The 12,567-nt window shown below is 29.3% G+C and overlaps 1 protein-coding gene across 1 annotated transcript in view; it reads right to left on the reverse strand.

The window, feature by feature from the left end:
• Positions 1 to 12,567, reverse strand: part of LOC111630481 (CCR4-NOT transcription complex subunit 1-like) — a 143,780-nt gene that overhangs the window by 55,830 nt on the left and 75,383 nt on the right. The window contains exons 9-14 of the mRNA XM_023374583.1: positions 10,059 to 10,169; positions 9,343 to 9,513; positions 9,126 to 9,253; positions 8,883 to 9,015; positions 1,950 to 2,057; positions 1,380 to 1,619 (exon numbers count right to left, since the gene is read on the reverse strand). Of these exons, the coding sequence (XP_023230351.1) occupies positions 1,380 to 1,619; positions 1,950 to 2,057; positions 8,883 to 9,015; positions 9,126 to 9,253; positions 9,343 to 9,513; positions 10,059 to 10,169 (891 nt within the window). The remainder of the gene's footprint in view (positions 1 to 1,379; positions 1,620 to 1,949; positions 2,058 to 8,882; positions 9,016 to 9,125; positions 9,254 to 9,342; positions 9,514 to 10,058; positions 10,170 to 12,567) is intronic.

Consider the following 12,567-nt stretch of genomic DNA (forward strand, 5'->3'; position numbering starts at 1 on the left):
GAACCCCCAAAAGTATACATCGGTGAAACAAAAAGAAAATTAGAAACAAGACTAAAAGAACACATCGCAGACCTGAAGTATAACAGAATCAACTCAGTTTTTTACGAACACTGCACGACCCACAACTGCAAAATAGATAAAAAGGATGCAACAATAGTACACAAAGAAAAAAATTGGTACAAAAGGAAATTCAAAGAAAACTACGAAATTACCATAGACAAAAATAATATTAACAAGAACCTTAGCATCAACATCCATAAAAACTGGCTTCAATTATTAAAATAAAATAGAATGTTTATACAGTCGCAGGCGAGGCTGTGTGCAACACTCGGAGAAGGGTAATGTTACAAATTACGAGGCATGCGGGGGAGTCCGTCAAGTCGGGAAAAAAGAGGGGAGGGGAAGGGAGCGGGAAGTACGGACACACAAGTCACAACTATCGACGTAACAGACTGAAGAGGGGCGAAAGCCCGAAACGCGTTTCTGTAAGAAGTAAATGTAGGTGATGGAATTATTTGCCAAGTGTCTATAAATGCACCAAGTCGTGACATAGAATCAGAAGAAACATTTATATTGTAAATTAATTATAATACAAGATAACTTTTATACATATTGTTTTTCTTTCATATTAAATTTAAAATAATGTCATTGTTGATAATTTTTAACCCTAGTTTTACTAAATAGTTTCAGATAAATTATTTAATTAAGGTAAATAAGAAAAAATACATATATATATATATAAAAAAAAAATTAAAGTATGAAAAATTTTTGAGTTTGGCACACATCTTGCCAATTAAGTTTGTCTAATAAAAAGTGTAAAATTAAAAATATTTTCAGACACTGCCTGAAACAATAGTAAATTGTACTGTACATTACTCAAGCAAATTTGTGTTACTGAAAAAGTTTGAACATTAGCAGATGTACACAAATCTTGAATTTTTACAAAAAATTATTTTTTTACTATAATTTATTACATGGCTCATTATATCAAAAAATCTTCTTAGGCATAAAATTTAAACTGTAACAAAATGTTCACAAATCAGACAGAACAATACAAGGCAGTGCAAATGTACTTTGCAAACCTTTTAAAATTATGATTTATTCCACTATGTGTGCGCATGCACATGTTTATTTACCTGTACACACATTTAAATTTTTTACATCATCACAATTTTATAATTAAAATAAAATAACACAATTTACAAAATAACTGTTCTGAGTAAGCATTAAATTGCTTGAGAGAACAAATTATAGTAACACAATTAAGATGGATACCCATCTTAATTGTGTTACTATAATTTGTTCTCTCAAACAATTTAATGCTTACTCAGAACAATTACAAAAACAAAAGACAATCAAGTACAAAATATAAACTTTACCCCATGTTCACGTATTTTATCAGTGAGCCATTTATCAAGCTTCAAATATTCTCTTCTTGATGCTAAACACGCCAAATCAATCACAAATGGAAATGAACTTCCATTAAGCAGAACAGAAAGAGCTTTCAAATCCTGTGCTACATCTAAAATACGTGACAATCTGGTTTGGTCATGATCTCCCCGTAAATACCATTCAGCCATGGCATGCATAATGATTGGTCGAACAAAACTGGTATGAGTCTGAAAACAGCAACAGAAACTTTTATACAATTTGTTTCTGATATTAAAATATCTTAAAGAAATTTTATTTAGCATTATGTAGACTTAGCATTATTTAGCATTACAATTTCAACAATTTCAGTCTATTTTAATAAGAAACACTGTATCTATAGAGGTTTGCAAAGTAAAAAGTTTCAATTCTTAAATTAATATTGGCTTTATCTTTCATTAAACTAATAATTTAGTATTTTTGGTATTAAATTTTATCTTTAATAAAACTAAATTTAGATATAAAATATCAAAAATGTATTTTTATCATAAGAATTAATATATACAAAGGATAAATTTTACCTGATAGTTCCATGCATAATGAATAACTGCTGCACCATTTGGATGATTCCCCAAAAAGATTGGCATCAAGGATGTTAATAATTCTTGTCGTAACATAACTATAGGATTCTAAGGAGATAAGGAGATTCAAATAATTTTAGTTACACATACATGCATACAATATTTTTAATATATATATAAATAAATAAATAAATAAATAAATACAAGGTTAATTACAGAAACCAGAAGTATATCATTTTTATGAAAAATGTTTGAATATCTTAATAATTTTTGAATAAATAATAATTTTTTCGTTATAAACTCATTCTTTATTGTCCATAATTCATCATTCATTAATGTTTCAGTCAAAATACTAATTAAATGAAAAGACTCCTAAAAATGTCAACTTGTAGAAGATAATAAATAGATCAAATCCTAACTGCTAATTTTTTGAACAGTTGACTTAATTGATCAACTATTATTCTATTACAATAAAATGAAAATTGTTACAGAAAAGTAATTAAAATAATCAAAATGATGACATTCTGATAATTTCTCAAGATATCATTAACCCAGTGTCACTGGCACAAAGTAAAATCAGCACCAATGATTTTTTAAAATTATTCATGTAGTTACAGTGGTACCTCAGGATACGAAATTAATCCGTTCCGAAACTGAGATCGTATCATGAAAATGTCGTAAGGTGAATCATCTTTTCCCATACGATTACATGTAAAACCAAATAATTCGTTCCAACGCGAAAAACATACTCAAATTAAAGCCAAGTAATACATTAAAAAAAATAACTGTAGTAAGAAAAACAAATGAAAAATGCGAACTGATGTAACGTCGTATGGTGAGTTTTTGTTCGTATCGTGGAGCAAAAATATGTTCGAATTTCATGTCGTATCCTGAAAATTTCATATGCTGGGGCGTTCGTAACCTGAGGTACCACTGTATCTAAATTTTTTGAAAGACCTGAAAAAATATTTTTTCTAATCACCTAACTTTCTGAGTATTTCAATATGCTTACAACATTTTTTCCACAAAATCTTTCATTTTTTTTTTTAATAGATATGATTAAATCAACACTATAGCAAAGTGCTTTAAAACCTCAATGTAAAAAGCAGAATTAACTGTTTAAAAAGAGGGGCACATCCCTCATGAAAAATTCTCCTCTGATCAAAAACACAAATTAGCAGACTTAATTTTGCTTTTGACTTGCCTTGTCTTCTTCAGGAATGGAAATTCTGGATTTTTCCATTGAGTTAAATGTCATTTAGTCTTTGAACTGTAGAGCATAGACCCAATTTTCATTGCCAACATTAAAAGAAAACTGCAGTCACTGGCAGCCTGCTATTTGTGGTCAGAGCAATTATCAAGTCACCACTGCTTTTGGTCATCAATAAAAAAACCTTAGTATGTTCTTTGGTGCAATTCACCACATGTTCAATTTGTTGGATAAAATTTTGTAACTGGTTCCATAATTGATTTCCTATCATAATGACTTCATCATTGGTTCTACAACAATCCTTGCAGATAAGCAGCCAAACTTTCTCAATGATTTCTGGCACTGAATGTCACACTGGTTGAGACAGCACTTATCAACTGAGGCTCTGTCTGCTTTAATTTAAACCAGGAAAAACAACTCAGAAGTTTGGGTTCAACCCTTAACAGCTTTTGTAATTTCTATAACCATTTTCCTAGCTTAAAGTAGAATTTAATGCACACAGTTTAATTGTTTACAGAAATTTGTCATGGTATGAATTACAGACATGCTGGACATGTTTAAAACAACTTGCATAGTATTACTCCCAATACAGCAAGCTGACCTCTGGCACATTAATCTACCAAATTTTGAAGTTGTTGTGCCTCACATCCAATCATCAAACTATGCTAAATTCAAACATCAAAAATTCAATCCAAATACATAACGACTGCATCACACATATACAGTAAGACTCTGCTTAATGCGGGGGATGCATTCCTAGACGACAAAGGGCTAAACGAAAGTATTAAACAAGGCCATTTTAACAGAGAGTACATAGGGATAGGGAAACATGCAACTGAAAATAAAATTTTACTTTAAGTTATTTTTATATTAATTTGTATAATAATATATGTTAAATAACACACAAACAGATGCACACAGAAATGTATAACAACATATTAATTATATTATTTTTTATATTTTATATTAATTTTTTCATATTAATAGTTCATTTTTTGTACCGAAGGTCCTGACTTTTCTGAAATTCTTCTTCTTCTTCTTTTTTTTGCAATAAAGTTGTGAAGCTTCATTTGTCGCTTTTTTCTTTCCTTAAGCAAATGTCGGTAGCAGAAGATCACATCCAAAATGCCTTTGCTTTTGTACTCTTTTCAAAATCTGATCATTCACTACAATTTGATCAATGATTTCAGTTATCTTACCAAACTTTTACTAAGGAAATCTAAAGAGAAATTTTTTGAGTTCTTCGTTTTCAGAATCACTATTTTCTAGTTCTACATGGATTCCTTGTTCTGCCAGTTCTTGAAGGTTGTTGGTAAGCTCTCACCAGAAATCAGCAGAACTCCTCAATATCCTGCTCATCTACATCTCCTAGTCCTGCTGTATCAATTAGGTTGAGTTTAATCAACCTAACGATACAGCAATAGGCTCTTCTTGTTGAGAATTCTTGGATACCTTCAGCCATAACTTCTTCCATACTTNTAAAGCCAAATGATTCCCAAATAATATTCGGCTATACTACTACTATTACTACTGTTAATTAAGTGTTATTAATTTGGCACTATAAGCAGGCATTAGGCACCATATCTTGCTAAATTTAATAATTAAATTACTACTTTAATAATTAATTAAGTGTTATTAATTTGGCACTATAAGCAGGCATTAGGCACCATATCTTGCTAAATTTAATAATTAAATTACTACTGCTGTATCAATTAGGTTGAGTTTAATCAACCTAACGATACAGCAATAGGCTCTTCTTGTTGAGAATTCTTGGATACCTTCAGCCATAACTTCTTCCATACTTCCTCCATGCATTTATCAGTTAATTCTTGCCAAGCGAAGCCGATATTGCCTGTGGCATCCATGATGTTATATTCTTCCAAAATTGCACCAAACAAACATAGATTTAAAGAAAGTACACCTTTATGCCACCTTTTTCTGATTGGTTCGTTTTTGTAAATAATCGTATTATGTACGAATCAATAAAATGTTGCAATAATTTAAATCAGCATAAATTTTGAGCTTTTTTTTTTAGGCTTCAAGTAGACAGCATTATATTGAATCAGTATTTGTATTTCTCTAGCAAAATTAAATACCAGGACTTTCAGCAAATTCATAAGATTGGAGAATTATTGTATCATGTATCTAATATAAGATTATTAGTTAATTGGCTGGTTCAGATTTTTCAATTAAGAAACAATTTAAAAAGATATTATTCAAGTCAAGTGGTACATAAATAAATTCTCATTTTCAATAACATCTTGCAAATATATCATCATTGAAAATATTTAGTCAATCAATATTGAAAATAATCAAGTTTTTATTTACAGTAATTGGTAAATACTATAAACAGATAAGTTTATCATTAGTTTCATTACTATTATTTTGGAATATGCCTTTTAGAATTAAGACATAATTATTATTTAATATTAAACTTTGACTCAAAGTAACTGATTGCTATTAAAATAAAATGTTTTGTATGCAATAAAAACAAAATGAAAAGAGATTATTGTACTGAATAGTTTTTAAATGACAAACATAAAATCAACAATAAACACAACAATACAAGTAAATTGACATAAGGATAAACTATTTAAGAAGAAAACATGTGAGATCCAAAAGTGAATTAAGAAAATAAAAATGTAATTAAAAAATTTTGTTTAAACCCATTAATATACGTCAGAAACTGAAAGATGCTAAGTGGTGAAGTAGGCTACCTGCTTACTGTTATATCAATTAAAGTGCTATAATTAATATTTCTTGAATAAAGATGAAAACAAAAATAAAAATGAATGGAACCTTTTTGACAAGAGAAGAAACTAAACTGTATGTAACAACACTTTCATTTTTCTTTTACTCTACCAAATGAGGCAAAGATTTATAAAACTGAAGATGTTCAGGCAAATTTATCACTGGAGTTGGTCCAAAGCAAACAGTGATTAGGCTGTATTTTTCAAATGACAATAGATGAGATCTCTTATTTAAGTTAAAGTTGTTTTGTCAACAGTAATGCATTTTGCAGTTTTAAAGTCAATGATCGGTAGTTATGATCAATGTGGTTTGTTTTAAAAAATATTTTACCCAATTCATTCTTCCTTACATTGAATTCAACAATGTCTGTCCATTTAGAAGCTTTTCCCTCATCATCGATTCAGACAGAATGCACTAAGGTTCTCACTAAATTCTTATAGTGTCTAAAAAATCATTATAACCTAAAGAGTGCACTATAAGCCTTTGCCTCTCTTGCACTTATAAGCCTTTGCCTCTCTTGCAAGACACAAGACTGGTATAAGCTGAGAAATCACAATTCACCAGCCTTTTTAATCATGTATGAAATTGCACTGAGAGCAGTCTCCTTCACATTGTTCATGATTAGTAATAAAGAAACAAAGACTCACTTCATCTAAATATTCCAACAGCAAAACAATGTATACAAGAGCTCCTGCCATAATGGAATTCTGATTTTGTCCATCACAACCATCAGCAAATAAATTGGAAGTATGGACCTTTGTTTCATCTAAACATTCTAAACAGTACTGTTGATACTTCAGAAGCACCTTGACCACTTTTGCACTCATTCCAGGTAAAGCAATAACAGTCCCAAGAAAATATGTCATAAAGTTAAATTATAAACAGTAATCCTTCTTTTGTAAAATACTGTACTGTTGTTTGATACAGGCAAATAGATGACCTGTTGAAGATCAAAACAAACAAAGCAAGCTTGCTATTAAAATTCCTAAATTGCCTTTAAAATCATTTAAAAACCTAGTGTTTATGGCATCTCTCAAGAAATGTCTGTAAGTTATATTATTTTCACCAGATATTTGAGAAATGCCCAGTGTTTATCACTCCATAGAATGAAAATGGTGTTACACAGAGATAGGCCATTCCACCACAGTGCAAAAGACCCAGGCTTATATTTAAAGGCATATCTAACTCATTTTGCCAAATTTTGAGATACACCTTTATGTATTTTCACCAACAATATATCATTAAAGACTCCTCTTTCAATTAAAACATATTTTATGCTTAACACATACACAGTGATTGATACCATCATTTTTAAAAGTATTAATGAGAGTGAGATAGGTAAATATATCCAATTTTTGGTTTTGAAAAGATATTCACCCGAAGAATTTCATTAGATAATTGAATTCTACCTAGGTGTTAACTCTCATATTTTATTGTGGATTTGTTCATTCAATATAATTTGCTAAAATCCCCAAAATTATGCAATTTCTTACATGAAAAATAAAAGAAAACAGAAAAAATAAATGCATTTATTTTCTTTTGTATTCTTTACCAGTTAAATGTACTGATTTGACAGATTTCAAATCATTAAATTCAGTTGGTATTAAATGCAAAAAAAAAAAAAAAACTTAACAGTGCAATAATGTCAGCCAATGCATATATCAACATGGTCTAAGATCCAACAATATTTCATAATTTTAAATATCACAAAAGAAAAATATGTATTTATGCTTATACATACAAAAACAAACAATTCAAATGTTCATTCCAAATCAAAGCAAATTATTACTCAAAATTGATGTGTTTCAATTTGATTGGTTGGAATGCACTACCATATACCACATGCCACTTAGAATTTTTTGAGGTAATGTATTAAAACTCAACCAATTCAGAAATTAACATGGAAATCAAGTTATTTTGAGAAACAAAAGAATAGAAGTTTGTTGCTATTTGTCAAAAGTGATCAAATGAATTAATATTTTTATTAAAGCCAAATGATTCCCAAATAATATTCGGCTATACTACTACTATTACTACTGTTAATTAAGTGTTATTAATTTGGCACTATAAGCAGGCATTAGGCACCATATCTTGCTAAATTTAATAATTAAATTACTACTTTAATAATTAATTAAGCAAGAGATTTAGTTAAATTAGCATTTAATTAATGTTAGTAATAGTAATATAGCCCAATATAATTCTGCAATTATTTGATTTTAATATATGACTATCAGATTTGATGTTTATATTTGTAATATGTCTATTTTAATATTAAATATATTTTATTTTAATAAAGTGTAATAACATAGTATTTCTTAAAGTATTAATTTATAAATTCAGAAAGGCAATAATATGAGATAAATCTAAACTGTTTCTGGATAGACTGAATAATATATATCACTATCATCCTGTTCCTATTATGAAATTTGAATCTATTTATATTTACATTAATTATATACAGTAAAAACTACTTAGGCAACCACCTGCATTTGACGAGCACCTGTCAAAATTTCTGGCACGGAATAGTTTATACATAGAACCTTCATATAAGTTACCTGTATTAAATGACCACCTGTATCGATTTTTGGTTGGAAACAACATACAACAACTGTAATAAGTGACCACATTCATGAATATATCTGGTCTAAACTATTGTTCGAACCCACCTCAGGCACATCTCCCACTCTTCCATAAGGATAATGCAAACTGTTTTTCTCTCATGACCTGGTTAAAACTGTTATAGTTTGGCTGGGAAGTTTTGATTCATCCACTATATTCACCAGATATTACACCTTTGTGTTTTCATTTATTTTCATCTTTACAAAATTTGCAAACCAAATGAACTTTTTCGCCAATCCAATATTTTACTTTTATATCATCATCAGGTATGTCATTATATTATTATAAAAGATCTAAACTATTTTAAATGAATTAAATATTCTAAATTAAAAAAAAAGTCTTAAATTACTTACTTGTAACTGAACTAAACCAAGTACAAGTAAATCAGGACAATGTTGCATTGGAAATTTGAAAATCTCTTGAACTTGTGCATAGTAACCAGCATCAGAAAGATATAATAATGTACCAATCAAATCAAGACACTTCCTAAATTGAAAGTAATAAATATATATATATAAATTTATAAATAAATATACATACATACATACATGCATGCATGCTCTATTAAAAAATAGGAGAAAGAAATTTAATCGTACCAATTTCCAATTGCTGGAGAATCATCTTCAGGAGGTGCTTTCAAAACTTCTGTGTTTATCAAACGACAATTAAATGTTGTTAAAGAAACCATGTCATAATTAGTAAGTATTTGTTGAAATAATGAAAGCTATAAAAAATGAATATTTATTATTAACTGATAAATATTTTACAAAATAATAATTTGATAACATTTTATATAAAATTCTGTATATTTACTTGACCCTCTGCATTCCTCCACTGTCTAAATAAGTGTTCTACAGGAAAACTGTTACATCCCAATCCATGCATTAAAGCTTGCCATAATAATTTAAATCCTTGTCTATCTTTTAAAATAAATCCAGGATGATCTAATTCATATATCACTTCTTTCCAGTCCAGTGATGGATTCTGAAAATCAAATTGTTGATGAATAAAAGTGAAATGTTTTTAAATAAATTGAAATGTAAGAAGAAATGCCATTAACTGAGGCAATGATGGGAAAAAATGTACCTGAATAACTGAAAAACCACACATGACAGAATTTGCATTTAGAACTGTGTTATTTATTTATTTGACAAAACAATTTATATGATCAAAGAAGAAAGACTAATGTAATGAAATAATTACATATAAAACTTCAAATATAGATAATGTCTACTTATTTCATTTTTCACCTTAAATCTTCAGTAATAACAAAGATAATTTTTTTTATTTTATTTCATTTACAATTTTTTAATTTCACTTTTTTACTTTATATTATATATATATAAACTGTGTGTGATCTGAGTGAAAAAATAAAGTTTTTAATCAAGGCTTTTAGCTCAAAATTCTGGTTTAAGCTTATATTTGCCTTAAGAGTTGACCAAAAACTCATAACAGGCTAAAGCTGAAATACATAACAAAAATTTTAACAATATTTTAAATAAAACTTATATTCATAAAATTCTATTTACCATTTCATGAAGAGCTTGTATAAATATATCAACATTCCATGTAGTTATTTGACCTCCTTCTGGTTTTTCTTTATTATCATTCCATAATGAACCATTTCCAGTATTCATACTCTAAGAAAAAAAAAAATCATATAGTAAATATGCAGAAACATTAAAAACATTAATACATTAACTTTAATATTAATTAATACATTGAATAACTAATCATTTACAATTATAATTTAAATACTTATTAAAATAAACCTATAATATTATGTTAATACTAATACTAAATACTAATGTATGTTCATTAGTGTAAAAGTAAATTATTTTAAACTATAATTTAAAAGTCATTGTTTAAAAATATTTTATTTTAACTTTTATATTTATATGAATTAATAATTAATAACTTATTTATAATTTATTACTACTACCTCAATTATTCATAAAAACTGAAAAGTAATTAATTTTCTGATTTTATTTCATAAAACCAAAAAAAAAAAATGTTGGCATTTTAATAGCAATTAACTAAGAACAGTAAAATTTATTACAACAGTTAATACTACATTTACACGATAAAACATTTGTATCTAATTCCAAAAATTTTTAAACTAAACTTTTTGATAGTATCCTAAACAGATTAATTTTACAAATGCCAAATTGCCAAAAGTTTAAAAAATTTCCTTTAAAAACAATGAAAAAATATCTGATTAAAACAAACATTTTTTTAATGTTTGTTTTAATCAGATATTTTTTCACTGCCTTTAAAGAAAATTTTTAATGTTCTGGCAACAAAGTAGCCTACAAAAACAGGTTGTTGTCAAAGGCTGATTCTGGAACAGTGAAGCAAGTGAATAAATGGTAACTGTTTGTTGACAGTCTTTAATTTTAACTTCAAATTAATTCTAGTATGTAGTTTCTACCTTCAAAGAGAATGTAACAAAAACATAAATAAATACATGCTTATTACACAAAGTATGACTTATGAATACTCAATATACAAGAATCCAATTCAACAAGTTGCTTTATTCTCTCTCGCTTATCAATTTACAAGGTAAAATATTTGATAAAATAATAATAATATTTATGAAAACAAAATATTCTAATCTCAAATATAACAGAATTGAAAATCCCACTTGTCCTCTGATTAAAAAGTGTTACATTCTGGTCTGCATTTTCTTTGTTTCGTTTATATCACGTCTTTCCTATGAGTATCACTAATTGGTTTAATATGGTTGAGCAGTTTATTAAACTAGTTCTTCTATCAGTAATTACATTTTAATTAAAAGACTATTTTATTTTATTCTATTTTGCTGGTTACCAGATTACTTATTATCTAACTTTTGTATTATCATTAAATATAGAAATATTTGTTATGACATGAAAGAGTACTGATTGGTACTCTTTCATGTAATATTTGTCGAATCTTTTCAAAGCATTAAAAAGCTGCTTCTTTCTTACTAGTTCAATTAAATGTAATATTTATAATTGTTAATTTTGGTAAAAAATTTTGAAAATATGAGAGCAATCCTAGAGATGTGCAGTACTTAAGATGTTGTCAGGGTTTGATAGCAAACAATTGCTTCAGTCACTTAAGATAAGGTTTAATATGACAAGAATATACACTCACTGCCAAAAGTTAAGCACGGAGCAGAAAATGTTCATGTCCGGAAAGCAATCTGCATTTGACAGGCTGCAATTCACTGCAGAGGTAGGTGGAAGCATGCAAATATGTTACGTTACTATCAATCAAGGTTACGTGTCACGAAATATGCAAAACAGGCAGTCGTATAAGAAGCCAGCCTTCTGAAGTGTGAGAGGAGTTGCATGTAAGTGCCGAGAAAAAGTGTGGAGAACTGTTGTACAATTACTGTGCATGACTGACGTGTTTCTATGACTTCCAGAAGACGAATAACAGACAGTGAGCGCTGGCAGTGTGTGGGATGCCTTGAAACAGGACAATCAATCACAGATGTTGCTCTTTTCTTCAGCGTTCATCATTCCGTCATTTCACGGTTATGAAAACAATTCCAAACAAGCCAAACAGTTGTCCGAAGACCTGTGGCCGGTCACCCAAGAGTTACGACCCCTGCAGAAGATCGCTATATTGCTCTTGTAGCCAAGCGGAATCGAAGAGCAACCTCTACACGTGTGACATCGATGGTTGCAGCAGCCATTGGTAAAACGATATCTGCTACTACTGTGCGCCAAAGGCTACACATGAACGGACTGTACGCCCAGGTACCACGAGTTTGTGTTCCACTATCCGTCCAATCCAGAGGCACACGATTAAAGTGGTGTCGGCAACATGTGAATTGGACTGTGTCTGATTGGGGCAACGTTATGTTCACGGATGAGTTGTGATTTTCCCTGGAGCCAGATGACAAACGTGTAAGAGCGTGGAGAGAAAAAGGCACACGCAATCGACCCCAGAACATCATCGAGCATCATGCATTCCGAGGTAGAAGCATTATTGTGTGGGCAGGCATTTCATTGGGATATCGCACCGACCTGCACATGTATCGAGGGG

Source organism: Centruroides sculpturatus, unplaced genomic scaffold, assembly GCF_000671375.1.
Source record: "Centruroides sculpturatus isolate CEXI.00-Female unplaced genomic scaffold, Cexi_2.0 scaffold554, whole genome shotgun sequence".
NCBI lineage: Eukaryota > Metazoa > Arthropoda > Arachnida > Scorpiones > Buthidae > Centruroides > Centruroides sculpturatus.